General features: G+C 49.1%; 10 protein-coding genes across 11 annotated transcripts in view; 6 read left to right on the top strand and 4 right to left on the bottom strand.

Annotated features, from left to right (window-relative positions):
- The window catches only part of CND00710 (protein transporter, putative), a 1,160-nt gene extending 69 nt beyond the window's left edge, over positions 1-1,091 (top strand). Inside the window, exons 1-4 of the mRNA XM_024656949.1 lie at positions 1-58; positions 182-379; positions 604-678; positions 937-1,091. The exon at positions 1-58 is cut by the window's left edge and continues 69 nt beyond it. Of these exons, the coding sequence (XP_024512714.1) occupies positions 1-58; positions 182-379; positions 604-678; positions 937-1,046 (441 nt within the window). The 3' untranslated portion in view covers positions 1,047-1,091. The remainder of the gene's footprint in view (positions 59-181; positions 380-603; positions 679-936) is intronic.
- Positions 1,092-1,232: 141 nt separating this feature from the next.
- CND00720 (conserved protein) lies at positions 1,233-2,311 on the bottom strand. Its single transcript, XM_570300.2, has 3 exons — positions 1,819-2,311; positions 1,613-1,751; positions 1,233-1,555 (listed from the first exon to the last, which is right to left on the bottom strand). The coding sequence occupies exons 1-3, from the start codon at positions 2,255-2,257 to the stop codon at positions 1,408-1,410; spliced, it is 726 nt and encodes a 241-aa protein (XP_570300.1). The 5' UTR covers positions 2,258-2,311; the 3' UTR covers positions 1,233-1,407.
- A 149-nt stretch (positions 2,312-2,460) lies between these two features.
- Positions 2,461-3,292, top strand: CND00730 (hypothetical protein). The gene is made up of 2 exons (XM_024656950.1): positions 2,461-2,513; positions 2,583-3,292. The coding sequence occupies exons 1-2, from the start codon at positions 2,483-2,485 to the stop codon at positions 3,218-3,220; spliced, it is 669 nt and encodes a 222-aa protein (XP_024512718.1). The 5' UTR covers positions 2,461-2,482; the 3' UTR covers positions 3,221-3,292.
- A 61-nt stretch (positions 3,293-3,353) lies between these two features.
- On the top strand, positions 3,354-5,125 carry CND00740 (allantoinase, putative). The gene is made up of 5 exons (XM_570394.2): positions 3,354-3,631; positions 3,673-3,970; positions 4,023-4,076; positions 4,120-4,875; positions 4,943-5,125. The coding sequence occupies exons 1-5, from the start codon at positions 3,438-3,440 to the stop codon at positions 5,084-5,086; spliced, it is 1,446 nt and encodes a 481-aa protein (XP_570394.1). The 5' UTR covers positions 3,354-3,437; the 3' UTR covers positions 5,087-5,125.
- A 68-nt stretch (positions 5,126-5,193) lies between these two features.
- On the top strand, positions 5,194-6,956 carry CND00750 (conserved hypothetical protein). Its single transcript, XM_570396.1, has 8 exons — positions 5,194-5,306; positions 5,356-5,457; positions 5,502-5,575; positions 5,620-6,101; positions 6,150-6,336; positions 6,380-6,448; positions 6,499-6,556; positions 6,611-6,956. Exons 1-8 carry the CDS (start codon positions 5,227-5,229, stop codon positions 6,723-6,725), a joined length of 1,167 nt encoding a protein of 388 aa, XP_570396.1. The 5' UTR covers positions 5,194-5,226; the 3' UTR covers positions 6,726-6,956.
- Positions 6,957-7,227: 271 nt separating this feature from the next.
- On the top strand, positions 7,228-9,597 carry CND00760 (lipid particle protein, putative). Its single transcript, XM_024656951.1, has 11 exons — positions 7,228-7,579; positions 7,661-7,742; positions 7,828-7,922; positions 7,986-8,007; positions 8,059-8,190; positions 8,252-8,309; positions 8,405-8,675; positions 8,805-8,854; positions 8,914-8,946; positions 9,001-9,339; positions 9,399-9,597. The coding sequence occupies exons 1-11, from the start codon at positions 7,244-7,246 to the stop codon at positions 9,490-9,492; spliced, it is 1,512 nt and encodes a 503-aa protein (XP_024512709.1). The 5' UTR covers positions 7,228-7,243; the 3' UTR covers positions 9,493-9,597.
- Positions 9,480-11,555, bottom strand: CND00770 (expressed protein). 2 transcript variants are annotated; one of them, XM_570374.2, is made up of 6 exons: positions 11,053-11,555; positions 10,412-11,001; positions 9,948-10,373; positions 9,849-9,876; positions 9,725-9,796; positions 9,480-9,671 (listed from the first exon to the last, which is right to left on the bottom strand). In XM_570374.2, the coding sequence occupies exons 1-6, from the start codon at positions 11,459-11,461 to the stop codon at positions 9,631-9,633; spliced, it is 1,566 nt and encodes a 521-aa protein (XP_570374.1). In that variant the 5' UTR covers positions 11,462-11,555; the 3' UTR covers positions 9,480-9,630. The 2 variants fall into 2 exon arrangements, with proteins under 2 accessions (XP_570374.1, XP_570373.1); XM_570373.2 differs by having other exon boundaries at positions 10,412-11,555.
- Positions 11,556-11,888: 333 nt separating this feature from the next.
- Positions 11,889-13,146, top strand: CND00780 (expressed protein). Its single transcript, XM_570299.2, has 4 exons — positions 11,889-12,253; positions 12,312-12,733; positions 12,783-12,868; positions 12,926-13,146. Exons 1-4 carry the CDS (start codon positions 11,947-11,949, stop codon positions 13,104-13,106), a joined length of 996 nt encoding a protein of 331 aa, XP_570299.2. The 5' UTR covers positions 11,889-11,946; the 3' UTR covers positions 13,107-13,146.
- On the bottom strand, positions 13,128-15,466 carry CND00790 (glucan 1,3-beta-glucosidase, putative). Its single transcript, XM_024656952.1, has 14 exons — positions 15,015-15,466; positions 14,776-14,924; positions 14,676-14,719; positions 14,534-14,634; positions 14,452-14,479; positions 14,357-14,381; positions 13,988-14,312; positions 13,934-13,947; positions 13,775-13,854; positions 13,654-13,735; positions 13,483-13,603; positions 13,362-13,434; positions 13,287-13,323; positions 13,128-13,249 (listed from the first exon to the last, which is right to left on the bottom strand). Exons 1-14 carry the CDS (start codon positions 15,213-15,215, stop codon positions 13,141-13,143), a joined length of 1,389 nt encoding a protein of 462 aa, XP_024512697.1. The 5' UTR covers positions 15,216-15,466; the 3' UTR covers positions 13,128-13,140.
- A 387-nt stretch (positions 15,467-15,853) lies between these two features.
- Positions 15,854-19,500, bottom strand: CND00800 (conserved hypothetical protein). Its single transcript, XM_570662.2, has 10 exons — positions 19,334-19,500; positions 19,118-19,293; positions 18,176-19,071; positions 17,629-18,119; positions 17,390-17,568; positions 17,203-17,309; positions 16,744-17,137; positions 16,549-16,695; positions 16,206-16,495; positions 15,854-16,142 (listed from the first exon to the last, which is right to left on the bottom strand). Exons 1-10 carry the CDS (start codon positions 19,446-19,448, stop codon positions 15,929-15,931), a joined length of 3,009 nt encoding a protein of 1,002 aa, XP_570662.1. The 5' UTR covers positions 19,449-19,500; the 3' UTR covers positions 15,854-15,928.
- Positions 19,501-26,825: the final 7,325 nt, after the last annotated feature.

The raw sequence follows: 26,825 nt of genomic DNA on the forward strand, positions 1-26,825 counted from the left end.
CACGCTCTATGGATAATAAGCAAAGCAGGCGGTCTCGTCTTTTCCCGTTCTTACAGTGGTACGTTTCCTACTGTTCTCTTATACAAGTACTAACCCCATCGCTCTTCCCGACCCTCATTTCATACCATATTTCTAACCCGACCCTATCTCACCCCCAAAAAAAACACAAACAAACAAACAGACGCTCTTCCTCAATTACCAGTCAACACCATCCTCACGCTCGCCGGTATCTTGCACGGTATTCACGCTATCACCGCACGTCTTACCCCTTCACCCGCTGCTTCCAGCCAAAACCAGAGCCAAGGCCCAGGATCTACAGGGGGGCTAGAGAGTTTCGAGGCTGAGGGATGGGGTGGAAAGGTGTTTTTGACTCCTACTGGTGAGTCTGGTCTTGGGTTTTTGTTTTGTCATGAGAGGGGGGGGTTAGGCGTATGATGCAGTAAGCTGGGAGTAGGAATTGAAATGGATGCTTAGCTGTGGATGGGTAACGATAACGACGACCGGAGAGCACTCGATGTCATCCAAACCCAAACGAAAAGAATACTTACTGACCTTTTCTCTTTCTTCTCAACTTTTCACCTTTTTGGGGTAATGGGGAAATAGGCACAAAGTTTGTACTGTTACATTCATTACCTCAAGCAGGCTTAGATGATCTTTTAAAACGGATATACGAAATTTGTAAGTCCCAAGTTAATCGATGATCCGTTCCCTCTTCCGTTTTATATCTCTCCACTTTTTCTTTTGACCACATTCTCATCTCGTTCGCCTTTGTCCGAGGTAAGGATATCTGAGATGGAGAAGGGCAAAGGAATGTTAATCATAGAAGCATGAGATCACAAGGAGGCAGTGTAAACGCTTCAACTAGCCCGTTTCGTCCTTGCTTGCCTTAATAATCTACAAGCCATCAAAGCTGACTACGTCTCCCTCTTATTATAGACGCAGACACGGTCATGAAAAATCCCTTCCACACACTTGAGATGCCAATAAATAGCGCTTTATTCGATGAGAAGCTGGGGGTGTTGATGGGTGGGGTGAACGTTTCGTAGACGTAAGCGCAAAGACTCGTGAGGATCCGGAGAGCGTGAGGGATCGGTGGTGGTACGTCGCGGGGGATGGAGAGGGACGAGGATTCTGTATGGGGGAAATAAAAGGGACGGGGGAGGGTGAGTGAGGGTAGATGATAGCGCTACTGAACCACGACGGTAGTATTAGATTATAGTTTGTATATGAAACATGTACTTGTAAACTGCATTCATCTTCATTCTTATCTTGATTTTTCCTTCTGAGACTTCTGACTAGGCTATTCATTTTAACCGTCTACTCCCGTCAAATCATCTTTCATCTACTTTTTGCCACAGACAGAGGTACAAGGCCCACCCTGCTCTGAAAGGCAGACGTAAAGAGGTCTCAACCGGTCCAAGCGTCAAGCTTTTCCTTTACAACCTTTTCCAACTCGTCTTCGATTTTCGCGTCGCCGTCCATGACGTCGATGGTGAACCCGATGGTGGAGGGGTTGGTGGCAATAGCGAGGGCTGTCTGGGCAACGAGTTCTCGTCTGAGGGTGGGGGTGTCAGTTTACGTCCATGCTCGCCTAGAGAGACAAAACACTCACGAAGTATGTGCCAGATGTGTTCTGCCCATCACTGCACCCCCAGCCGGCTCTGTCGTCAAGGTCCCCGGTCGAATGACGGTATACTCGATTTTGCTGCGGGTGTGGAGATTGAGTTCGGCGTCGAGCTTGGCTTGCATATCTGATTACCATCGATTGGTGTATTAGTATCAAGAGTTTTAGTTTTTGCAAGGGCGGGGGAGACGTACAAGACCCAATCGATCCCCAGACTTTATCACTCGCCTTCTTATCCTCCTCGTTATACCACTCTGGCCAGCCCTTGTCCCTACTCCGCACATCCAGCGCCCCTACGAGCACCAGCCTCTTCACCCCCGCTTGTTCCATCGCGTCAAACACCTTGACCGCGCCTTTATGATCAATCTCATCCGCACCTGGTGGTTTCCCGCCGGCTCCCGCTGAGAAGAGGACTACGTCGGGCTTGGTCTGGCGGAAGAGAGAAGATATGGTAGACGGGGTGGCGGCGTGGAGGGAGAGGATGTGGGTGGTAGCCCCGAGAGAGTCGAGTTCAGACGCATGGCCATCGTCTTTGATGACCGAGTGGACTTTGTGGCCCGCGGTGACGGCGAGTTTGGTGAAATGCTTTGCGACTTTTCCGCCTCCTCCAAAGATTGTGAACGTGAGCGTCATTATGAGTGTGTGTGGAGTAAGAAGGATAAGATGGTTATGGGTATTTATACGAGATGGTTATGGATCAACGTAATTGTACCGTTGCATGCATCATACGTAGGATTCGATTATATAATACGATGCGTCAGAGTGGAGGTGGAGGTGGAGGCAGACGGCTATCCAATCACACCACCAACACCTTTCCCTGCGTACTTTTCAGGACACTTGTATACCTAACCTCCATCCATGTCAGATACCAAGACCAGCTCCTTGTCCGGTAAGCCTGTCAAAATGTTCTTATACTGCTACTCATGCCTCCTTCCCCTTCCACGCACGCACCGATAAGGCTACGCCATCTGGCTCATGCCATCTGCCAACGAGAAACTCCACTACCAGCACCTAATCAACCGCCTTTCCAAACTCTATAATGAAACAATCTGCCAAAAGGACGAGGACGAGGGGCGGACGAGGGGATCCGCCTCCCCCTCGTTTGAGCCGCACATCACGTTATTCGCGTTTATCCCGCTCGATACCCCCGTCGGGGAGATTAGCAACACCCTAAGACAAGTGGTCGCGAGGGTCACTGGATCTGGACTGTCGAGCCTCGGGGGTGGTGGTCATTTCGCGCTGGGGCTGTTACCAGCGCAGAGCGGGAGATCGTATTTCCAATCCGTGCTTGCGCCCGTTCAACCGACTGCCGAGCTTTTATCGCTTTACGACCAAACTGTCGCTGCTTTTCCCCCCGCTTCCCCATCTTCTAGTCCCGACGAGAAGAAGAAGAAGAAGGGTGGCTATTTCCCGCACCTCTCGCTCTTCTACGGCGACTGTTCGCTTGCAAAGCGGGACGAAATCGCGGCGATCGCCAACGGCGAGGATCCATGCTTGGGTTCGGGGCAGGCGACGGTGACGATCAACGAGCTGGGGATTGTAAAGTGCGCAGGCGAGGTGGAAGAATGGCAACTTGTGGAGAGTATTGTTTTATAGATTGATTTGTGTGTTAAATGTGAAGATGGGCGAGGTGTATATGCACGCAGAAAGATGCAAATGTTAGTGGGTTATCTCGGGCCGAGATTTGTCCGTCATGTTCGGGCGGGAGATTTTCTTATCGCGTATTGTTTTATATCGCTTAACTGTTCATGTCACGTATTTTCATCTGCTTTTCCCCTCTATTCACAAACCATCCCTCTGGACAAAAACGCAAATGCCGTCACAAACAATCCTCGCACCGCAAGCCATCCTCCCGGGCGACCTCTGCCCCCAGCCTGCGACGATCGTATTCGATACCGATTCCGGGACGATCACCTCTGTCACGCTCGGTATCCACCAACCAGAACACGGAAAAGCAGATGTATGGGAGATTGAAGATGGAAAAATCTTGCTTCCCGGTCTTATCGAGTATGTTTATTCGTCTTCTTACCCGCGCTCACATTTGACAGCACCCACGTCCACCTGAACCAACCGGGTCGTACGGCGTGGGAAGGGTTCCGTACCGGCACACTCGCCGCCATCTCGGGCGGCATCACCACGCTCATCGACATGCCGCTCAACTCTATCCCGCCTACCACCACGCTCTCCGCGCTCGCTACTAAACAGGCATGCGCGAAAGAGGTCGGGGTGAGCTGCGATGTGGGGTTCTGGGGCGGGATCGTCCCCGGGAACGAGGGAGAGCTGAGGGGGCTTTGGGAAGCCGGGGTCAAGGGGTTTAAATGTTTCTTGATCGAATCGGGTGTCGAGGTGGGTCCGGTTGAACAGTGTAAGAGAGTGGACAAACTGAATGAGAGTTTAGGAGTTTCCGTGTGTCGGGGAACAGGATATCATCAAAGCATGCGACGCGTTAAAAGTATGTTCAGAGCTGGACCCTGCCCACTAACTCGGGTATCTAGGGCACCAACGCTTTGATCATGTTCCACGCCGAACTCGACGCCCCATCCAGCGACGCCGGCCACGCCACCGGCCACGCCGACCCATCGGAATACTCTACATTCCTCCAATCCCGTCCTCAACAATGGGAAATCTCTGCTCTGCAGCTGATCCTCCGCATCGCCAGATCGTACCCCGACTTACGATTCCACATCGTCCACCTCTCCGCTTCCGATGCCATCCCCATTCTCCAATCTGCCTTGGGTACTGGCAAAGGCAAAGGCAAAGACACTGGCGCTGGTACTGGCAAAGACACTGGCAAAGACACTGACACTGAAAATCCAACACTAGAGAATCTAACAGTAGAGACATGTTTCCACTACCTCTGCCTTTGCGACACGGACATTCCGCCAAACGGCACGCAGTTCAAATGCTGCCCGCCTATCCGGGACGAATCGAACCGCGTAAAACTCATCGAGGCGCTGCTGGACGGGACGATCCACTACGTCGTATCGGACCACTCGCCCTGTGTGCCGGAACTGAAGAAGGGGGATTTCATGTCCGCGTGGGGGGGCGTGTCCGGCCTCGGCCTGGGTCTCTCGCTGCTGTGGACGGAGCTGGGGGCCGGCGGGCGGGTCGAGCTGGGCCGGATCGTCGAGTGGATGGGGCCGGTGCAGGCGAGGCAGGTGGGCCTGCAGGGGAAGAAGGGCGTGATACAAACGGGTGCAGCGGCGGACTTTGTGGTGTTTGACCCGGATGCGACGTTTGAGGTGACGCTGGTAAGTGTGTGTTTTACGCTGTCACATTAAGTCGGTGTACTCTAGTCACATTGCTCATGGCGCACAGGAGACGCTGCGGTTCAAGAACAAGGTGTCGCCGTACATCGGGAAGCGGCTCACGGGGCGGGTGGAGAAGACGTACCTCGGGGGCGCGCTGGTGTGGGAGCACGGGGCGGGGGCGGGGGACGCCGCGCGGGGGGGGTTTGTGTAGGATGTATGCATTGTGCCACGCGGCGGGATTAGCCGGCGGTATGTGTTTATTGTGACATCACCTGCCAGTTTGGTGTTCTTTTTCAGCTCCCCCTAGTCAGCCCCCCTCCCCCTCCCCCCTTAGCTCCCCCCTAAACCACCATGTCCGCCCCCGTCGACCTCAAGAAGCCGCAGGAGCCGCAGACGGAGACGCAGGCCCAGAAGGGCCTCTCCGACGACGCGTAGGTCCCCCCCCGCTTCGCACCCCCCCGCCCCCGCTGACCCCTGCAGCCTCACAAAGTACACCTCGGCAGGCCAGGCCCTCGCCGACGTCCTCAAGAAGCTCGTCCCCCAGATCGCCCCCGGGAAAAAGGTCCTCGACCTCTGTATCGAGTATGTTGCACGGCGGACGGCGAACGGCGCTGACCACTGCACAGGGGCGACAAACTCGTCGCCGACGCCGTGGCGCCGCTGTGGAACAAGCCCAAGAACGGCGTCAAGGTCGGCAAGGGTAAGTCGCTCCGCGCCATACCGTCCCCGCTCACCCCCCCCCAGGCTCCGCCTTCCCCACCTCCGTCTCCGTCAACAATGTCGTCTCCCACGTCTCCCCCCTCCCCTCCGACCCCGAGATCGAGCTCAAGGACGGCGACGTCGTCAAGATCATGCTCGGCATCCACCTCGACGGCTACCCCGTCACCCACGCCGAGACCATCCACCTCTCCGCCAAGACCGACGGGCTCGCCGCCGACGTCATCAGGGCCGCCTACGATGCCGCCCAGCTCGCTATGCGCACCCTGAAAGCCGGCGCCAAGAACTGGGACGTCACCGACGTCGTCGACAGGGCCACCAAGTCTTATGACTGTGTCCCCGTGGAGGGCATGCTCTCCTGCCAGCACGAGAAGAATGTGACGGACGGTAAGAAGCGGGTGCTGCTCAACCCGTCCCCAGAGCTCAGGAGGGACCACGAGACTGCTACCTTTGAGGAGGGCGAGGTTTACGGTGTCGACGTCTTGGTCGTCACCGGTACCAACGGCAAGGTGCGCCCCTCCCGCGTCAAAACGGTAATCATGCTAAACATTCTTTAGGCCAAGGCGGACCCGTCCCGAACATCCATCTACAAGCGAGGCGACACCAACTACCAGCTCAAGATGAAGACTTCCCGAGCCGTCTTTTCCGAGATTCAAAAAAAGGCCGGCGCCTTTCCTTTTACCCTCCGAGCGCTTGATGACGAGAAGAGGGCAAGGATGGGTGTCCAGGAGGCTGTTTCTCATGGTACGTGTAAATGATCGCCACGAAAACTAAATCTTGGGAATAGGCCTTTTGAAACCATATGACATTGTCCAGACTGCGCCCGGTACCCTCGTCGCCGAGTTCTTCTTCACCAGTACGTCCCGTTCCCCATCTCCCTCCAAGCTAATAAACCTCGCTCCACAGTCGCCCTCCTTCCCGGTGGTCCTCTTCTCTTGTCCCCCACCCCCGCCTGGTACTCTCCGTAAGTCCACCCTTCCACATCTCCCCTACCCAACTCATATCTTGTAATACACAGTGACAAGGTTTCCTCTTCCAAATCCTTGCAAGATGAAGAGCTCAAGAACCTCATTGCCCAGCCCCTGCGTGCGCCCAAGAAGAAGAAGAAGGCTGCCAAGGAGGCCGAGGCGTAAGCGTGGTTGCCGTTTTGTGGGTAATGGAAATGGAAAACGAGGATGAACGGATGAACGGGATCTCGTAGAGATTTTCAAGAGGAAAAAAAGAATGGAGAACGCACTTGTTTTTTCCGTCGAAAGCGGATCATCGAAAGCGGAAGACTGGGTAGAATTGCCACAAATGACCACCGAATTTCAATACGTTAAAATGCATGGAAAATGTGTAAATAAAATAAATCAATACGTTAAAATGCATGGAAAATGTGTAAATAAAATAAATAGAGCGGCAATGAATGAGCCTTGGATTGAAATGATCCACGGATGGGATTGAAATGATCCACGGATGGGATTGAAATGATCCATGGATGGGATTGAATCGAGCTTTTTTTTGTCCCGATCTCAGTTGGTGACCAGTGGTGACCTGTGAAACCGCGACTGCCTCGGGGACGGGCACTGGCCGCGTGTTTTGGCGCGGTGAGATAAGGCCAGATCTCGTCTCTTCACACTTTTCTCGCCACTGAACAACTCTTTCCCGGATGCCGTCCCGCGCAAACGTCCATCTCGTGCTCCTCATACATGGTCTATGGGGCTGCCCTGCCCATTTGAGCGTCGCAAAGGAGGAACTCGAAGCGGCGTGGGTTGCCTCCCACTCCGCCTCCCACTCCGCCGCCTCCACCCCCCGCACCCCCCGCACCCACGCGCAAGTATCAGGTCCTGCAGAAGACCCGGTCATCACCAAAACACTCCAAGTGCCCACCCACCATGCAGAAGGGGAAGAGCAGGAAGAACTGGTGATCATGATCGCGGGCGGGATGACTTCTCAGTTGACGTATGATGGGATTGATGTTTGTGCCAGCCGGGTCGCTTGGGAGGTACGTCTTTTCCATTCTTTCCTTTCCCCCGCTCGGTCCTTCCAACCTCCTAACCGAACTTGGAACATGAACATGGAATAGGTGGACGAAAAAGTGAGAGAATTGGAATCGCAGCACAAACAGGTCGTCAAGTTTAGTGTGACTGGGTATTCTCTGGGAGGACGTCAGTTTTCTTGGACTCGCTCGTACCCTTGGCTCCTTACGCTGACAAAGCTCTTTTTTTGGCCCCGACATGCATACAAAACTAGTCGTCGCAAGGTACCTCCTCGGCCTCCTCCACTCCCGGTCTCCCTCATTCTTCGACACCCACAAACCCATCTCCTTCTCCACCCTCTCTTCTCCCGTAAGTCTTCTTCGCAATCGTATCATCCCGTATACTGGCGCTCATACCGCTCGATGTCTACAGCATTACGGTATCCCCCGCTATAGTGAGTCGCTCTTCTCCGCCCCCCCCCCGGTTATTTACTCAATGTCAAAAGACACCCTCCTCTCGACAACCCTTTGCTGGCTCGGCGCACGTATCATGTCCCGATCGGGCGAACAGCTATACGTCGTCGACAAGTATTCAGAGGATGATCCGAGACCGCTGTTGGAGATTATGGCAGATCCCCGTACGTCATACGCCGGGACCGGGTCGGACTCGGCTGGCAGAGAGCTGACGAGGACGAGCAGGCTCGGTATTCTATCATGCCTTGGAAAAGTTTGAGCGTCTATCGCTCTTTGCAGCTGCGTACGTCTACCCAGTCCCATCTAAAATCAAACAAAAATCAAACAAAAAACAAACAAAAAACAAACAAAAAACTGACCCCACCCGCCTTTCGACAGGATCAACGACAACTCTGTCCCCTTTCCCACCGCCGCCATCGAAACAGTCGACCATTTCGCTCAATGGCAGGATCAGGGACTTGTCGTGGATTGTGACGAGGCGGGGATGATCCGTTCTTGGTCAAGGGGAGAGGTGGAAGATGACGAGGTCGATGGAAAGGTGAATGGAAAGGGGAACGAAAAGGGGAGAAAAAGACCGGTAAAGAAGAGTCTGGGAACGTATATCGGTACGTTACCCCCTGTTTTGAGGTACCGCTTCCCATTCAACTATGTGAGTTATTTCCTCCCCACCCCACATCCTCTTATCCTAATCATTATCATCTTGACAAAATCTTTAAACCCTCGATTCTGACAAAAAAAAAACCGAAAAATCACCCAAAAAACAAACAAACGAAACCAGCTTATCATACTCCTTTTCCCAATCATGCTGCCTATCGTACTATGCCTCATGTAAGCCCGGCCTCAAAGCTCTTCATTACATTAGCTGACATAAAAAAATCAACCCCCAGTTTGGCCCGCCAATCACTCGATACTTCTCGATCGTACGTATATTGCTGATTTCCCTACACCCCCGCTAACATCTTTGACATATCCAGTAAACGCCGCCTCCAACAACTCGCCCAAACATCCTCATCCTCCTCCACCCCCCAAACCACCGCCCCCATCGCATCGTCCGCTTCCGGCCTATCGATCCAACACCTCAGAGACACGATCCGGCGCATCGAACGCAATATCGAATCGGAATTCATCGAAAACGCGGACGGTCCCTCGCTCGATATCTACAACAAAACCACACCCTTGCAGCAAGTCGTCGTCAAAGTCCAGCTGAAAGATAGTCAATTGCGCATGGCACTCTGGCTGAACCAGTTGCCGTTCAAAAAGTACTTTACGTGGTGGCCAGAGATTACCAATGCACATGCGACTGCCATTGTCAGGTGCGTAGAAAGCAATGATCTTTTTTTCTTTTACTTTCGGTCCTAACTCTTCGCAATAGGGATGCTCACCTGTTCCCTCAACATGAAAGAGGAAGAGGAATGCTCAAATTCTGGGCCAAAGTCATGCTTGGACAAGCTACCGATGTTTCATAAATCAGGTTAAAAAAGAACACAGTTTACAACACTTTAGATGTTTATAGAAATCTCAAGATACAAACACATGTAGACAACTCGAGTATAACCTGTCAAAGACCTAATCCCTTACTCATATCCATCGCCTAATTCCCCTACTCATACAACGACACCTCGAACCTTTTTACGGGCTCCCTCCACTAGAATTACTCGGAATTAACTACGAGACTTGGAAACGTTATAGGTGGCTCACTCATTTGTCTGCTTTCAGCAGCAAGGTTATCAGAAGATACTGAAGAAGGCCGCTGAAGTATCCTGCCCAGCTCTAGACCAATTGTTTTTTTTTAGGCCCCAATTCACCTATCAATAAAGCTCACCTCTTATTGGAGTCATCGTTCTGTCGACCTAAAAATAATCTCTCCTGTCACCTTCGTCCTTCCGCTTCCGTATCCTGAGAAAAAAAAAAAAAGGCATACCGAGCGATCTTCAAAAATCTCTACAATATCCTTTACCCTCCCTACTGGCTTCCTTAGACGTCGTTCATCCATAGAGATAAATTTTTTGACACCTGGATTGGTTTTGACTGGTTTTGAAAATGCCACAGTCCTTGGTGTTCTTTTTTGCGTTTGTACAGGCGGAACATTCTTATCAACAGTCTCCTTGCTATGTACAGCCGCAATGTCTTTCTTATAGAGCTCAACTTCCTTTGGGTGAATCACATCCAAGGGAAGTCCCCAAGTCTTCAACACGTCTTCAAAAAGGGTATTCTGATACTGCTCGTAAGAATCAAAAGAATTATTGACGATGAAAAGACTCCCCCGTTTTGTTGGGCTCTGTTCAGAAAAAAAGACGTCGGTTAATATATTGAACTTGGGCGTCGGCGGTGTGGCGAGTAGCTGGTTCTATATATTTCAGCGTTTGTATTTTAGTAAAAGCTCACCTTGTGCGGCCCAGCACTGCTCGTCTTTTCCAAAGGTGTCTGCACAATGTCTCTGGTAAAGATCGACACTCCGGAAATATGGCCATCATCCAATGAAAGAGGCACATCGATATACACAGGCACAGGTTTCCTGGTGACGATACTGATCTTTGAAGGGGAGCGCTTAAAAAGAAGATTGGAAGCTGATCGTACACGCCTGGTCATCGGGGTGCTAGTGGAAAATGTAGCTCGGGGTCCAAACGGAGATTGTGAAGGTCGTTTCAAATGGTGGGAGATGACTCGTTGCGTCGGAAAAGGTGGCATGGGCGGTTTGTTCTCTGGCGAGCAGGTCGTATCGCTAGTTTCAAAAGTATCAGTTGATGAAGGCGAGGGGTAAATAACATCTTTGCTGAGCTGGGCAGCTTGGACGGAAGACGTTGATATTTTTGCTCTCTGTTTGGATATCGACTTTTGCCGTTCAGTTTCTTCAGAACATTGTTCTTGCACGACTTTAGTAGACACATTTGGGAGTTGTGGTTCTGGTGTCCTGTTCACTGGTAGTGAAGTCTGTGCATAGCATCCGAATCGATGCCGTGAGAGGGCGTGAGGAACTGTAGTATGTGTGATCATCTATCCTCAAGGTAAAGACTAGCGCAACGTACCTTTAATTCTGGCAACCGGTTCTGGCTCCTCCGTCTCTTCTTCTTTCTCAACGAGCTCAAAACTTGACTCTGTGGCAGTCCTGCGATTTAACGTCTCCATTTTCCTGGCCACTTTGTCCAGTTTGGTATTGACCTTGAAGTCACTCTGATTACGCATTATTTCCCCTCCTGGCCCAGGCTTCTTTTTAGCAGTAGGCTTGATTTTTGAAAGAGAGAAGGCTCGTAAGATCTGGGCCACCACTCGATCCTTCCGCTCCTTTGGATATTTATTATCTTCGACAATGTTGTCGATACCTTTCTTAGCGGTCTTGGGCTCATCTGTGGCGTGATCGAGGTTACAGGACGGCGGGGGTTTTATAAGCTTCGAGTGGGCGCTCTTGTTCTTTTCTACTTCTTTGAGTTTAATCATAATAGGGATAGTTAGAAGAGGTGGTGTCGCTGTCAAGAAAATGAAGATGGCTTGAAAAGTATTTGGGTCTGAAGAGTGACAGGAGGTTTGAAAGGTCACAGTTGGATACGAAGAAAAACTAAGTCGCGGTTGAGTCAACTGGGTAAAGGAGGTCTGTGCGCATTTTGTTTAGGAGTACAAGGCAGTACAGAAGTTGATTCCAGATAGAAGGGCGAGCCATCCATCCAGCTCCCGGCTGAGCTTTTTTTACGGATCTCATATGCATCATGCATGTAATAGAGTATGTCGAGAGGATCAGTGCGGCCACATGTGGCAAGTCCCCCGGGACTCCCCTTCGCCACCGGCGATGTCCATGTTGGTCGGCCGATTCCGAATGTGACCGGTGACCATCGCCAACTTTGTTATTCTCGTCGTCTTCGTCGTCCCGCCTGACAAATTCCCTGCCGCTCTGCTACTCCCCCAGCTGAACCCCCCCTCCCCCGGCCATGCTTTCCTTCGGAGTCACCGTCCGTCCCCTCGCTGTAACGTCTCGCCTCCATTCTCCCACCGTCCACATGTGGCGTCGCAATGCTCATACAGCAGCCATGTCAGACGACTCACTCGATCAGGGCTCGTCATCGTCTTACGGGGGTTCTGCATCACAAGGTCACCCTGGGAAGGGAAAGGGGCGGCAGGATCCCTTAGCTCAGAGCTATAGGTTCCCAGAAAAAGGGAGAAATGGGGGACCACCAGACCCGTTTGAGGTTATGGCGTTGGATAGAAGTGCTACTCAGCAAGAGGTCAAGCAGCAATGTAAGTAGTGCCTGCCACAATCAGCGGAATAAGAGCCAAGATGGTCTTACTTGTTCAGACTACAAACTGGCTCTCCTGCTACACCCCGATTCCTCCCACCCTTCATCGTCCCCCGATCACTTTGCAACTCTCAACAAAGCCTACAACCTGCTCTCGAAACAGTCCTCACGCTCCGCATTCCTCAAAACCGGCTACGGATGGGATGTTTCCACATCCTCTGGCGGTACCCAGACATGGTCAGATTCCCTTATGCGAGCTGAAATCGCAAGGCGGCGAAATGGAGGTGCGGCCGCGTGGAGCGGTGCGAGTAGGAGGTATAGAGATAGCGATGCAGGTAGAGGGGCTTGGGGAGGGTTTGATGGATCTCAAGGATGGAGACCGTACGAGGATCCGAGCAAGGGCTTTAGTCCTCCCACGTCAGGTCCAGCTGAGGAGAGGTACATGTCAAATCCGAGATTCCTTGCTGTCGTTGGTGTGGCTGTAAGGTTCTCATATTATGTTGTCGCGAGTAAGGCTGACAGGTTTTTAGAGTGCTGTCATAGCGTGGGTGCATTGGCATAGACTAGGTTACGCAACAGAAACCCACCGCGACATGCTTGACAAGCAAAACATTGAGTATGTCGTTCAAAGAGGAAACAAAGAAAAAGCTTTTTGTTGACCAACCCCCTGCAGCGCCTCGCGAGCTTTAGCACAAGCGCGTTACGAAGCAGCTACACATGGACGCGTACGACGAGAGCAAATACGACGTCGCGTTCGTGAAGCCGAGGTGTTGAAGGAGTTGGAAAAGGCAGAGCAGGGGCATATTGCTGTCGCAGGGCCGCCAACAGCTTATCCTCCTTCGAACCGGGAGTGAAAGAAGGAATCTATCATTTGTATGCATGCCAAATCTAGTGCAATAGCAGTACAACCCAAGGGACCAGCACCAACCACCAATCGACTCTATATCTCGTCTCCCCGCTCGTCGCTTTCGCACTTGTGTTGGAAGCACATGGGGTCCTGCCATCAGCGCGTTGCCTACTCGGAAATGACTCACCCATGGGGTTTAGAATAAATGGGAGTCGGTATCCAGCCTACAAAATCAGCTCGCTCCTTTCGAATTATCGCTCACCATAGGTCATCCCAGTCTGCATCGACCAATCCGCCGCCTGCTCCGTCTTCCACGTCCACATCACCCAACCGGACTATGATTTCCGTTAGCCATTCGTTACATTGACGGCCTAACGACTTACCGCTTGCTCATAAACCCAGGTCTGAGTCTCGAACGACTTTGCTAAATACTCGACATACTCGGCAGAAAACTTGCTAGGGTCGGCGCCCGTCTTACCGTCGCAGTTACCCGGATACTGGAGCCTGTTGACTTGTTTAGAAAGTCCGATTCGTCTGAGGCCGATATGACTCACGCCGCAGATGTGTTGAGAGTGTTATCATACCGCGATCCCACCCCTCGACCATTCAACCAGTACGCGCAATCCGTGTTGGCCGCTAATGCTCAGTCTACCGCCCCCAACCAGAGTCACTTACGGACGAATTCCCCAACGATGGTCCAGTGAACGTTGTTGGAAGCGACCAAATAATCTTGCTGGCCGCAATACCAATCCAAACTCTCCGAATATCCCATCGTGATCAGACTTGGGTCAAACCTAACAAATCAGCTAATATATCTCTGAACGCCAACCCTACATTGTGTATATATGCTGACTTGTTAACGCCAAGGCTCTCAACTACTCGACTTACTGTATCCATCGCAACATTATTATAACTCGATTCTTGCATAAACGCTTCCCAAGTCTGCAACCCTTGAAACCCTTCGTCGATCGCCACAACCACTTTGCTCGCCCCATCATTACTCCGCACAGTCCGATATCCTGCCTGGTAATAGCTCTTCAAGATATTAAGCTCGCTGGTCGAGTAAGGAAATGGTTCATTGACGAGCTCGATGGCAATGACAGTGTTATTGTAGAACGATTGGGAAAATTCAGCTGTCAGGACTTGAAGGGTGGAAAGAGTACGCGAGATGTTGGTATCGTTGGTGAACCATTCTCTTACGCCTCGGATACCACTGGAGTGTGTATCAGTGCCGTGTCATGTGCGAATTGTGCTTACGAATTGTCAAAGCCGTTTTGTCCACCTATTTGAACAGAACAGCACACAAAAGTGAGCGTTACATTTATAAATCGGCCTCAGAACAAAGTTCTTACCTGGGCAGCCATGAACATCCACCATCACCTTTTAATCGTCAGTTCTTCTTCTCCACCTTGCATCAAACATTCTAATACCAACTTTCAGGTTTAAACTAGAAGCCCATGTTACTGCTAATTTGAGGTAATCATATGCGCCTACCAGATACGGTTCCCCATTCTCTAGAGGTATGACAGACCAAACTGTCAATTTATCAGTATATATTGACTAGATTGTGACTTACAGCCAATTTGAATCCTAATCGTGTTGAGCCCTACAGCTGCGATGCTGTTCTCCGCCAGTTAATAGCTGCTTTTGGTCAATGAAAGAGGTGGACGACTCACTTGTGAAGCTCTGTGTATGAGAACCATGTGTTCCAATGATTTGTTATCTCATCCATCGTATCGCTCTGATTATTCATATACACTCCGTATGTCCACTCATCTACCACCCAGTCCGGCTTTCCTTCAAAGATAGAAGGAGTTATCCAGGGCTATATTGCCTCGAGCGAGGAGTTTATCATCAGGATGGATGAAACTAACATACACAAAGGTACACGATGATAGGAAGGCGAAGAACTTACCTCCAGAACTAACCAACCACCAATATTGACTCCTCGCATAGGATCTAATCCCCACGTGAAACCTGGGGCAAGAGTTGTGCGTTTATTTAAAATCACACTGCCATCATTGCCTAATGGAGCTAGTGGTCGGACAGGCGAGGCGATGGCAGGTATGAGAAAATGCGATAACAAGATGATGGGGCATGGCGAAAGTTTGACCATGTCGTTGATCTACCAGAAGCCAAGATAAGAGTGTGGATAGCTCAAGGAATGGAGCGTTATGACCTACTTAGTAACAGGCATTAGAGAAGAAATATTTTCTGATTTCTGGTTATCGCTCTCTGCATGCACCGTCACATTTCCAGCCTTCCTTTCCGGTGCACAATAGGCGCATGCACCCACAGTGCAGCAGGCGTGCTTCAAAGCTATGGAATGATAATCAACTCAACAAACGGGATGCACAGTGCAGACGCACAAAAAAGGCAGCGATCAATGATCAAACAATGAAAAAGGTTACTTCCGATCAAAAAACATACGTCGCACGTCCATTGATCCTTCTTTCAACAATGAACGAAGTATACATGACCTAAATGCATAGCGTTTACTGCCCTTTCAAATCGAGCATCCAGACCATATTGGGACAAAAAGCCTGCTTGACAAATGACAGTTCTCATCTGAAGGTCATATCATCGACCTCCTTGCACGCCTACCCATCAATCAAAGTGATCTTCTTATGTCGCGCTCTTTCTTAGAATAATGGTGAAAGCCGCGCTGTTCTCATTGAGGGCTCCAATAGTAACTGAAACATTATTACTCGTACTGGACCATTGTACTCTTTTCGTTCCTACATCAAAACGAACCAGGAACAAATGAATGCATTCATAGTATAATCATACATAATGATTTATAAGAAGCCTTCTTCATTTAGATCAACTCTACAAAGTGTCGGAATCGACAGGCTCCACCATAATCATCTTCACCTTGCCCCTTTGAGTGTTTTCATCCTTCTCGATGGAGATATCTACCATGATCTTGTCAAACACCGCTACAACGACCTCACCAGATGGAGAAGGGACGGAGATGGTGTAGTTTTCGGCATCATAGGTGTGCAATTCCTTGTGGAAAGTGACAAGTCCCTCCAAGCCGAGCCTATATATGAAGTCAGCCATTGTAAAAGTAGGCACAGGAAGGCAGAAAAAGAAAAGTGCTCACTTGGGAACAAACACCGCCAGACCGTTCTTGAATGTTCTAACGACCCATGCCTCTTCCTTCCTTCTCACGCCAATCTCCTCGCCAGTACCCTTACCCTTCAAAGTCAAACTGACATAGAATTCCACACTCGCCCTGCCGGCCATTTGCGCAAGCCTATGTCGTTTGTTGACAGTAGACAAGATCCTTTCGACATGGGATTTAGATTGAAGGGAGGGATGGAGAGGGGTATAGTTGATGGCCGCAGCAAGCTGGCGGTGCGCGAGGACGTCGGCATATCGGCGGATTGGGGACTGCCGAGTGTCTTGTCAGTGTAAACGTTGGGAAAGTTGTGGGATTAACTTACAGTAAAATGGGTGTAGATGGGGCTAGCCAAACCATAATGTCCATAAGACTCCTTGGATACACTTCCAGAACAGAAATACTCTGCCGAAAGCATGCATCGTGTAGCCATAATCCTCACAAGGGTGTTGAATTCTGGTTCTCCAGCAATCTATCCTATTATCAGTAATCATCTATGAACTACAGGAAAGTGACTTACAACACAAGCATCGAGGGAATCGGCCAAAGCCTTGGAGGTGGACACATCAAGCGTTATTCCCTTTCTCTTCATTAAGATATCCTGCAGCACCTCGAAATTGGTTTTTGGTGGCGGAGAATGTCTTCTCAGAACAGCAGTAGCCGGGAAAACCTCTTGGATCTTCTTGGCGACCCAGATATTGGCAAGCAGCATGAACTCTTCTACAAGACTATTCGTTTCAAGAAGCTTCTTTTGCTCGACGTTGATAGGCTCAGCGGATTCGGATGAAGCGAGGTGGATTTTAAGTTCGGGAGAGGACAGGGAAAGGGCGCCGGCGCGCATGCGAGCGTCTTTCAATTTGATAGCGAGGTGGTTCAAAAGGCGAATGGAGTTTGTGAGCGGGTCGTTCATAGATCTGCATGCGGACGTTAGTGTTGTTGCTTGGGTCATTACCCAAACCCGGTCCGCAAGACAACTCACTTATCATCCTTGCGTAATTGAGCGGCTTCGTACGTGAATGCCTCTTTGGACGAGATCACACTCTTGACGAACCTTACGTCAACAACTTCTGCATCTTGGTTCAATTCCTGATGTGTACGGTTGTGTCAGTGCGATGCCATTTGAGGAAAAAAGAGGACAAAAGGAGGACAATTGAAAGGAAACATACCCAAATAACACTAAATGCCAATCTCTCGACAAATGGCCTCAATGAACAAAGGTTAGTACCTAACAAAGAAGGAAGCATATCGATTCGCTTATCGACGAGGTAAACAGTGGTACCACGCGAGGCAGCTTCGGAATCCATAGGATTATCGGGATGGACAAAGTGTGACACGTCGGCGATATCTGCATTGTTGATGAAATTAGAACCTTCTCCGCAAGGTGAACGAGGAAAAGTGGACTTACGGACACCAGCTTCGATATTACCGTTCGGCAACCTCCTCGCATGTAGTGCATCATCGATATCCTGACATCCAGGGGGATCAATACTGCAGATATCCAAATCTCTCAAATCTTCTCTATCCCTCCACTCCAAACATTCCATATCCTTCTTGGGGACGACCCAATTGTCTCCTTCGGCCGGAAGACAGTTCAAGATAGCCTTTCCAAAAGGTCGATATGGAACCTCGTACTCAAGGAGAAGGGACTCCTGCTCCGCTTCTTTGGAGGCAACTTTACCCAGCGCACGAACGAAGTGGCCATCGGGATAACGGGAGGTGGGGGACCAGTTATCAATGGTAACTAAAATTTTTTGGTCCACCAATTGGGGAGCTTGGCGAGTCCTAAGACGGATACGGGGAAGAGCACGAGAGAGGGGAGTGGCGAAGACTGTTTGTTGTGCGAGGGAAGTGAAGGCCGAGTCGGAAAGAGATGAACGGTCAAGGTGACATACATATCTGTTTAAAGGTTTAGCATGGGATCGATAATGAAAGACAAACAAGACCGAACTTACGCTCTCCAGTTACGTTTAACAATACCGACGACTCGACCTGTAGGCAGAATTTCCTTCTTGTTCTTCTTGGCATCGTCCGTCTCTAGCCTTTCCTGTTTCTCCTTAACGAATTCCTTATCGGCTACTCCACCACTCTCGTCGTCTTCCACATCATCATCCCTCAAAGCTATATCTTGATCAACAACCTCTTCTCTGGGGGCTTTCCATTCAGTTTCGGGGAAGATTTCAACCACAACGACGTCGCCATTGACACTTCTGTTCATTGCTTGCCTGCCCACCAACAAGACAGGTCGTACAAGCCCAGGAACGTTAACAGTGCCTTCAAGGTAATTGTACTGGTTCGCGTTAAAGTGACCTTGGTGGTAACGTCCCGTTTTGACACCTGCGAGAAGTGTATCCTGAGGAAGATAGTCGGGGTAGATACGGCGACTTCTGCGCTCGACAACCTCAATTTCGTCTACACCACCGACGACGAGGTCGACAAGTTTTTCTCGCTCAGCGGGTTCTAGACCATCGACGTACTCCCTTGCACTAACAGCCACAATCCCTTGCTCGGCGGCGAGCCCACGGTTGGCAGCATCATCGGTGAGTAAGATGAGGGAAGGGGCATTGGACGCGAGTCGGGACAAGTGCTCGGCGTAAAAAAGGACAGTCTGGCGGATTGCTCGGTCATTACGATCGTTGATCTTTTCCCTGCCATGCTCTTCATCTACTTCCCGAACAGTAGCGGTCTCACGACGCTCTTCATTCCACCACACCCAGATGAGACGATCTTCATCCTGGATAAGCTGTTGAAGACGATTGTATAAAGGAAGAGAACGGTGACGAGTTTCGCGGATAGTGGTGGAAGGGATGATGAGGGGAAGTTGTGCCGGGAGAGACTGGAGCAAGTCCATCTACAGAAAGTTTAGTAGCGACTATGCAGGGTAAAAGAGGACATACCTGGTGGAGCACAATATTGGTGTCAATGACGAGGTAGTGGCCATTCCCTGCAAACTTTGTATGTTGTAAATATCCGGTCCTGGGGAGGACAGGCTTGTATCCTGGGAACTGTGCACATTGATGGCAGTCTTGGTATCCACAGGGGATATCATCACGGACATATCTTTCTCGGAAGACTGGCCTTTGTCAGCGTTGGTAAGAAGAGAAGAGACTCACTGTTTATGACTTTCCCCCTTGCGGTTTTCTTGAGAAATTTATTTTGAGAAAGGTGCTGGTCCTCTCTTGTGCGCTTGAGGATGGTGATGGGGGGATGCGACTTCACTGCTGCCATTGTCGTTGAGGAGTGGAGATATGTCGAGATGAATAATCACCAGTTACAGGAGAACAGCTGCAAGTAAAGATAAATATTATATTCAATCAGTGATTACACATTCGCGGACATTGCCGCCTCACCCTTCCGCAGATCCGGAACCTTCAAATCCGGACATTGGGCAGATCCGGAACCCTTCTGAGTGCATTCACGTTGTCTGTCACACACCGTACAGACAGTTGAGATCCGGACATTTGGGCAGATCCGGATCCGGAACCTCTTGGGAGGCCAACTTCCGGATCTCCAGTCCATAGGTTTCTTCAGTCTGTCTACAGTTTCTATATCATCTTCTAACGTGTATGCACACTTCACAACTTGCAAATATTCCGAAAGTGTTATCACAGCGGTCAAACATAACAATGCCTCTCTTTTCAATCTTGACAGCCCCCCAAGCCGCCTACAATGAAGAAGGGACTTGTCATCCTCACAAAGATCATTCGGCAACGAAAGGAGGAACTGTAGAAAAAGGGATCTTTGACAGGTGAGGAGAAGTATGAGCTAGGACAATAGTCTCAACCTCTGCGGATGAACAATGTCTCGTCGACCGATTTGGCGATATGCTCAAGAAGATGGGTGCCAGAGCATTGCGCACAAGGACGTATCCGGCTTTGCCTCAGACATGGTCTGGGTGGCAGTCATCGAAACAGGAGGAGTCGTGAAGGAAGGAGACTATGAGTCGCTCCCATTGTGTAAGCCGTCTCTACTTGTCGGCCCTTTTAGGGTTTGGAAGATACTGATCAGATTTATTGTACGTAGCGCAGGCTACTGATGCTGAGTCTGCTGAGGCAATTACTAAACAGTACCTTGCAAAAGACTCACGGCCTAAGATCCCCAGGTCAAACTAGCCTTTGCCGGTTCCGCTCGTTTATTTGCATCCAAACCAATCGTCTGTGTCAGAATTCGGTCTCGGAAAGTGTTGCTACATTACTCAAGAGGATCAACATGAAGCGCAAGAAGAACCCCTATGGGCAAGATAGGCTCGATTTAATGACTGCTTGGAGAAAGGTACTTCCCAAAGCCTTCATCACATACTAGATTTCGACGTGGGAGTCGCAATTTCCAAACCCCTCTTCGTGGGGATAAAACTTTAGCTCTTAACGAGCCTTGTGTCTGCACCAAGAAATCGCGCATTGTGATATTGATTTCTTTGGAAAAACGTGAGTACTATTAGTCGGACAATCGATCAAAACATTCTAACCAGTTTCTCAAGAATGACAAAAAGATGTCCAATTTTGCTCCTGTAACTCTGAACCTATTTGTCTCATCGAAAGAGGTTTTATGCCAGTTACGGATGACTTTCCTGGAGACTGCGATCTCATTCCGATTGCTTAGTTTTTTTATTCTATATGGCAAGATGTGCCTATTGCTGTCCAAGGATTTGCGGATGGTTTGTTTGCCTGGCAATCTCAACTAAATGGAGTCATCAGAGCAAAGGGATCTCATAAGGTAAGCACTTGCCTCCTTTCATAAAACTTTTTTTATCTATCCAATGCCTCTGCTAATGTGGCCATACAGGCTCGCAACGGAGGGCCTCTTATACGCCAATCCACGCAGTTTTATTGCGAACAACTTCTTCGCCAGAGAAAAGCCATTGATAAAGCTGTAAACAAATATCTATGAGACATTGTGGCTGGGCAGTGCCCATGTTGTTTTGGGCTGCGAAAGGAGCAGGACCTGCCATCTGGTATTGCGGATTTTGTCATCGCTTGTGACGGCAATTTCGAACACTCCTGTCCAACAGCTGCAGCTCAGAACGATTTTCCAAAGAATCACCCAGACTTATTTTTAAAAACTAATCGGCTCGATAAAGCTCGTTTAGCGGTCTTAGCAAATGGAGGAAACACCACCAAAATACAATTTGATGACAGTGTAAGTACCTATAATGTCTGTTTCACAAGGATAGCTTGTTGCTGATGGATTTATGGTCTCCAGACCTGTTCGGGCACTGGAAGGCCAAGGACAATGGTGTCTCTGATAGTGCTTTCAAACACAAAATGATACTGGCCTTTTTGGAATGGTTTGTCGCCATGAGATAGGACTCAAAGCTAATCAATAAACCTTGTCAAAACTGGGGAGAAGTGAGTACTACATCAATCACGGTTTTTCCATGCTTATGCTCATAACTGGCTATGTTAGATGAGGTACAATCCTCGTCTGATCACTGGCTTTGGTTTCAGTGATGGTGAAAACTCAGAAATTCTGGTCAAAACTTTCACCACCTGTCAGGCTTAATGTCATGAGCCTGCACGAAGTAGAAGAGATAAGAGATCATAGGAGGGAGTTACCTAGTGGAGGAAGGCAAGATTGTTCCAGACAAGAAGGTCCAGCTGGACCTCCGAAAATAGAACTGGACTTCCAGCTGGACCTTGAGGAATATAAATAGATTTCTGTAGAAGTATATAAAAGGGAGTTCTATCCTCGATCTTGATCTTCCCCTTGGAGATCAATATTCCATAAGTTACTTTGCGAAAGGTCCTCGAGCTCCCATTGCTCGCTCTTGTCTTACCTGGAACCACCTTTGACATAAACTTACCTCACTAGAATATAAGCTTGCCTGATCTTCCCAAGCATATATACTTTCACCTATACCATACGCCAACAGACAAGTGTCCAGAGGTATATCATACATATATCCCATTGCTTAGTTAAACTACCCTTTTCATCTCGTCTCCAAGGCCGGACTGTAACGGCACCCCTGTCCTCAGAGAGGCCGGAGAGTACCTGATGTTACTTTGTTTGTTTTTACCATGGTTTAGTCCAGTCAGGGAACTTAGAGGTTCGTGAGCCAGCGAAGTCTGCGAAGGTTTTGGGAGTGGTCTTCTTGGAAAGGTAGTCAAAGAAGGAGGAAGGATATGAAGGTTACTTTCATTTCGTCTATCCGAAGAACTCTTTATATATCTTTTCCTTAGTTGTACAGCTAACCAATTTCGCTTCCCCCTCGAGCACCCTTTTCCTCTTCTTCCTTCCGTCTCCGATCCTCTGATGAGGGCCTCTTCTGCTCCGCTCTCCTCGCTCCTTTTCTCTTCCTCTCTTCTCCCTCTTCTCTCCGGCTAATCTTTACCACCCCAGTTCCTCCGTTCTTTCCGTCTCTCGTCTTCCTCTCTTCTTCTGTTAATCCTCTCCTCTTCTCCGTTCCTTACACGGACCCCGTTGGGGACGAGGTGTCCCCAGAAGCAAAAAGAAGATGAGCCCTGAGAGTAGAAAAACTCCCAGCTTCTGCATCCCACGTTCTCATACCAATCGATAGTTTAATTAACTCCTGCACCATAGGGAAGAGGAATGAATCAAAGTCTTTGGCTTTCTTTGGGCCGGGCACAAGGCCAAGGGACAAGAGCTCTTCGATATGGATCCTGACATCGGGAGGTAAGTTGAGATTGGAGAGAATGAGAGGCTAGCACGTTGCAGAACGGTTGTCGTGAGGACAGAACCCATCTGAGGTGAAGGCTAGAGCGATATCCCTTTCATCGGCGAAGTACTTGACACCAATCTTCTTTCCCTCAACTTCTATCTCTTTTTCAAGCAAGGTCTTGTAGACATCCCTGTCGAAGACATCACATATGATTTCTGATTGCTGATTATCTTTAGTGTACTGGGAGCAATACATGACCTTGTGCTTGCTCGTAGGATGAAAGAACAGCGCTTGTAGGCAGGGGATGAGGTGGATGTAGAGGAAGCGCGAACGGGCTTTCCCCTGCTCATTGAATCTGGGCTGCTTGCAAAAGGGACAGACGGTGTCTTCCACATACGGGCCAACAAAGCATACACAAGAGTCTGGACATGTGTCGTAGTATGTCGAAGACAGAGCAGCTAGCTCAGCGACTCGCGATTTCACCTGTTTGAGGGAATAATATTCACTGCCAAAGGCTTCATGAGCTTCTTCGAAAGCAGCCACTGTAACGTTGTGCTTGAGCTTGTAATTATATCTCTTGATTTTGCTTTGGTCCTTGGGATCGAGTTCAAAAACTAAACTCATTGTCAGTGCAAACAGTCGATGATGTGTCAAAAGTGCACTTACGACAGGATCCTATCTGCCTGTATGTATTCGCCAAAGCCTCCTCTTTTGCAGACTGTTCTTCACCTTGCATCTCGATCATTTCTCCTCCTGGTTCATTGAGAAGTATTTCGAGATTGTTACTGTCTGATACAGCCTCTGCTTCACCATCCTCCACAAGATGCAGAGACCCCACATTTTCTTCATTCTCATGTTCATCATCCAATACATCTTCTGGATCTTTGCATTGAATGGTTGACTGGAAATGACTGATGAGAGCCTGAGGATTGGGGTGGGGGGGGGGGGGGGAGAATCACGGCCTGTTCAATAACAAGCGCATCAGAGCTACTCTTTAGGTAAGGATTGCGAGTCAGCAAACATTTTGCTTAAAAATTCTCAGCTCACCTCACCTACTTCTGTCATGAGCGCAGCTCTGATGACGACATCTTGCTCATCTGCTGATACTTGCCCAGCTGCCAATGGTCCACTCTCTGTATCCTCTGTCAGCCAAAACTTTTCATGCTCAGGGAGATAAAACGATTTTGTTCATCTCCATCTGGCATTGGGTCCACTCGAATGACTAATGCGGCGGAGGAACTGGAGAGCGCGAATGTGGAAATCGCCTGGCTCAAGCAACTTCTGCAAGCTCGGTCAGGTATCCCTTTTCTCTATTATGTATACTGGCTTTCTGTGATAAGCTATCATTTGACTCTATCTCTAGCTCCCACCAACAGCATGCTAACCTTCAACCCTCTTCCTGTAGATTCTACCCCATTCATGGCCATGACTTCTGTCTCACCCTTGAGCACTTCTGCTGAAGACTCTTCTATACCAGACTATCGTATGTTTCACATTGCTCCCCATATCTCCTTATAACTAAAGGAGAGAGCATCTTCGCTTTGACTGACCTGCGACTTTCTAAGTTTCATTGCCCTTCCCCATTTAAAGCCCGAGGACATCTCGCAAAAGGGCTTCAACCCTCAGAAAGCGATGGGTTTGGTGGGGCAAGAGTGTCACATGGCTGTCGCCACCCGACCTCTTAAACTCCACTTTACTCAAAACCTCCTCTTCTTCATGTCAGCACGATTATGACAGTAACCCTTCCTCATCCACTTCAGTCTGCGTCCGAGCATACCCCTTCGTTTTCGGCCATGGCCTTCCCCCGAGAGATATACAGAGATAGAGAGATCGACAACCCTCCACCACCTTCCTCGCCACCGGGTTTTGGCAACGCAAAAGGATGTAGAGCTGGCTGGTGTGGGAAAGATGAGTCAGCAGAGCTTGAGGTGTAAAGATATATAAGACAGTAGTTTTCCATAGTTTTAGATACTTGTCGATCCACTATTGTTGTCCTCTCCAAGTATTCTTCGTCTACTTAAAGCTATCATCTTCCGGCATTGATCTGGCTGCCTATTTAAAGAGGCCCTCGGATCATTTGTTGTCCCTAACCTGTTGAAGGCTATCGCCAGAAGAGATAGCCCCCCTGACAAAGAGCATGCTTGCCTTTGGCGAAAAATCCAGGTGAGCTATTAATTCATCATCTGTGGCAGCAAGGCATTGGCAACATATCCAGGAATCTGTATGCGAAAGCGTCCCGCAGGCTGGCTTTGCTCATGGTGCGACATGGAAGCAGACCACATTCTTACAACAAGATCTTTTTGTAAAGCTGATAAGTTTTGTTTTCAGCTACCATCATAGAGGGTGACTGGCTGACCAACTGCCTCATAAAAAAGATGCAAGATAGACATCCCGATCTCTTCACCCGTGAGCGCTATCACAGTCTTTGGCCACTGGATTATTTGGGCAAGCAATGGCTCAAAAACAAAAAAATGTACAAATTTACTACCAGCAGCAGCTGAGTTTGACTGTGAGTGTTTGTGGTTTTCCATATTTTTCGCTATGTACCAGTCATGTATGCATGTATATTGTGATGTGAAATCAATCGATGGCTAGCAGCTAGATACAAGCTGTAAATGAGCATTAAAACGAGGCTTATTATCGACTTGAAACAAACCATTTTTCAGTTTGAAACGACCTAAAAAGTCACTATGGGACCTGCAGTGGCTTAATTTAAGCCATAACTGTTTTGGCTTAAAATAAGCCAGGATTGCGTCTTTTTAGCGATTTTTCGGCTTACCATTTAGGATCAAAACAAGCCACAACATGGCTTAATTGAGCACTTTTCTGGGCTTATTTTTTGGGTTTTAAAATAAGCCATTTGCCGAATTATTATAAGCCATTTTCAGCATTATTTGTATTGGAAACATGGGTTATTTTAATTCTCATTGCAGCTTGTTTTAACCCATTTTTGGCATTATTTTTACCCATGAGATGGGTTATTCTGATCCTTTTAGCAGCTTCTTTTCATCCATATAACAGCTGCTTTTAAGCCATTTTCCATTGGCCATCGTGAAAGGGAAAAGACAAAAGACTTGTACTTTTTCAACGGAGACACAAAGTGGTGTATTGAAAATGTTCAGATCATGATCATGTCGCTGACCCTATCGTTCTACGTATGTAAGCGTGTGATGCGCTGGGCTGGGTCTTAATTCACCACATAGATCGTCATCCCAAACCAGTTACTGTAAAGTATTCCCATCAGTATTGGAATGGGGGACAAAACCTAGCACTCCAAGGTGTATGAGGTTACCTCTAGTAGTTCTCATTAGGTTGGGTGGTTTGTTGGACAGTACATGTGATTTATATGTTGGTGCTATGACGAACAATGGATCAGAATGTCACTTTGTGTAGTTTGAAGGAGTGCGCAATTTAAGAGAGGGGGTTTCGGTAGTTTACCTGTTGAGATACAGTCGTCTTCCTCAGATCCGGAACCCTTCTGGGTGCATTCAGGTTGTCTGCCACCGTACAGACAGTTGAGATCCGGACATTTGGGCAGATCCGGATCCAGAACCTCTTGGGGGGCCAACTTCCGGATCTCAAGTCAATAGGTTTTTGGAAGGCCCATAGAGTCACCGGGAGCCTATTATTAATAGGCATGCAACTGAGTTCCTCTGAAGGTTGGAATGCATTCTATAAAATAATTTCTGACGCGTAGCTGTCTGCCGTCCCATCTGTCTACAGTTTCTATAATCATCTTCTAATAACTGGCATGCACACTGAGTGAGTCTGACCCATCTGACCATAGATATGTTGTGACGCAACCAGTAAAAGCCCAATTACGTAATTAAATTATCGTTGTCCCGATCCAACCTCCTCGAGAACCGGAACCCCCAAACCGTTGCACGGTGATGTTCCGGATCTGAGGAAGACGACTGTAGATGGCGTAGATGAATAAATGATGTGTTGTGACTTGGGCCCAGTGTTTGACATATTATCAAGGCTGGGAG

This window comes from Cryptococcus neoformans (genome assembly GCF_000091045.1).
Source record: "Cryptococcus neoformans var. neoformans JEC21 chromosome 4 sequence".
Taxonomy (NCBI): domain Eukaryota; kingdom Fungi; phylum Basidiomycota; class Tremellomycetes; order Tremellales; family Cryptococcaceae; genus Cryptococcus; species Cryptococcus deneoformans.

Coding starts and splice junctions, on each gene's coding strand:
- CND00720 (XM_570300.2), bottom strand. CDS start 2,257: ATGACGCTCACGTTCACAATCTTTGGAGGAGGCGGAAAAGTCGCAAAG. Junction 1,752..1,818: donor CTGGGGATCGATTGGGTCTT/GTACGTCTCCCC, acceptor GATGGTAATCAG/ATATGCAAGCCAAGCTCGAC. Junction 1,556..1,612: donor ACACATCTGGCACATACTTC/GTGAGTGTTTTG, acceptor CCCCACCCTCAG/ACGAGAACTCGTTGCCCAGA.
- CND00730 (XM_024656950.1), top strand. CDS start 2,483: ATGTCAGATACCAAGACCAGCTCCTTGTCCG. Junction 2,514..2,582: donor CAAGACCAGCTCCTTGTCCG/GTAAGCCTGTCA, acceptor CGCACCGATAAG/GCTACGCCATCTGGCTCATG.
- CND00740 (XM_570394.2), top strand. CDS start 3,438: ATGCCGTCACAAACAATCCTCGCACCGCAAGCCATCCTCCCGGGCGAC. Junction 3,971..4,022: donor TGATCGAATCGGGTGTCGAG/GTGGGTCCGGTT, acceptor ATGAGAGTTTAG/GAGTTTCCGTGTGTCGGGGA. Junction 4,077..4,119: donor AAGCATGCGACGCGTTAAAA/GTATGTTCAGAG, acceptor TCGGGTATCTAG/GGCACCAACGCTTTGATCAT.
- CND00750 (XM_570396.1), top strand. CDS start 5,227: ATGTCCGCCCCCGTCGACCTCAAGAAGCCGCAGGAGCCGCAGACGGAG. Junction 5,576..5,619: donor CGGCGTCAAGGTCGGCAAGG/GTAAGTCGCTCC, acceptor ACCCCCCCCCAG/GCTCCGCCTTCCCCACCTCC. Junction 6,337..6,379: donor CCAGGAGGCTGTTTCTCATG/GTACGTGTAAAT, acceptor TCTTGGGAATAG/GCCTTTTGAAACCATATGAC.
- CND00760 (XM_024656951.1), top strand. CDS start 7,244: ATGCCGTCCCGCGCAAACGTCCATCTCGTGCTCCTCATACATGGTCTA. Junction 8,008..8,058: donor TTACGGTATCCCCCGCTATA/GTGAGTCGCTCT, acceptor CAATGTCAAAAG/ACACCCTCCTCTCGACAACC. Junction 8,676..8,804: donor ACCGCTTCCCATTCAACTAT/GTGAGTTATTTC, acceptor AAACGAAACCAG/CTTATCATACTCCTTTTCCC.
- CND00770 (XM_570374.2), bottom strand. CDS start 11,461: ATGATTAAACTCAAAGAAGTAGAAAAGAACAAGAGCGCCCACTCGAAG. Junction 10,374..10,411: donor GCAGTGCTGGGCCGCACAAG/GTGAGCTTTTAC, acceptor TGAAATATATAG/AACCAGCTACTCGCCACACC. Junction 9,672..9,724: donor TGCTGAAAGCAGACAAATGA/GTGAGCCACCTA, acceptor GAGTAATTCTAG/TGGAGGGAGCCCGTAAAAAG.
- CND00780 (XM_570299.2), top strand. CDS start 11,947: ATGCTTTCCTTCGGAGTCACCGTCCGTCCCCTCGCTGTAACGTCTCGC. Junction 12,734..12,782: donor TTGCTGTCGTTGGTGTGGCT/GTAAGGTTCTCA, acceptor ACAGGTTTTTAG/AGTGCTGTCATAGCGTGGGT. Junction 12,869..12,925: donor CTTGACAAGCAAAACATTGA/GTATGTCGTTCA, acceptor AACCCCCTGCAG/CGCCTCGCGAGCTTTAGCAC.
- CND00790 (XM_024656952.1), bottom strand. CDS start 15,215: ATGGTCAAACTTTCGCCATGCCCCATCATCTTGTTATCGCATTTTCTC. Junction 14,635..14,675: donor GATTAGGATTCAAATTGGCT/GTAAGTCACAAT, acceptor ATAAATTGACAG/TTTGGTCTGTCATACCTCTA. Junction 13,736..13,774: donor CATCGTTGGGGAATTCGTCC/GTAAGTGACTCT, acceptor ACTGAGCATTAG/CGGCCAACACGGATTGCGCG.
- CND00800 (XM_570662.2), bottom strand. CDS start 19,448: ATGGCAGCAGTGAAGTCGCATCCCCCCATCACCATCCTCAAGCGCACA. Junction 19,072..19,117: donor CCAATATTGTGCTCCACCAG/GTATGTCCTCTT, acceptor AACTTTCTGTAG/ATGGACTTGCTCCAGTCTCT. Junction 17,138..17,202: donor CAATTACGCAAGGATGATAA/GTGAGTTGTCTT, acceptor GTCCGCATGCAG/ATCTATGAACGACCCGCTCA.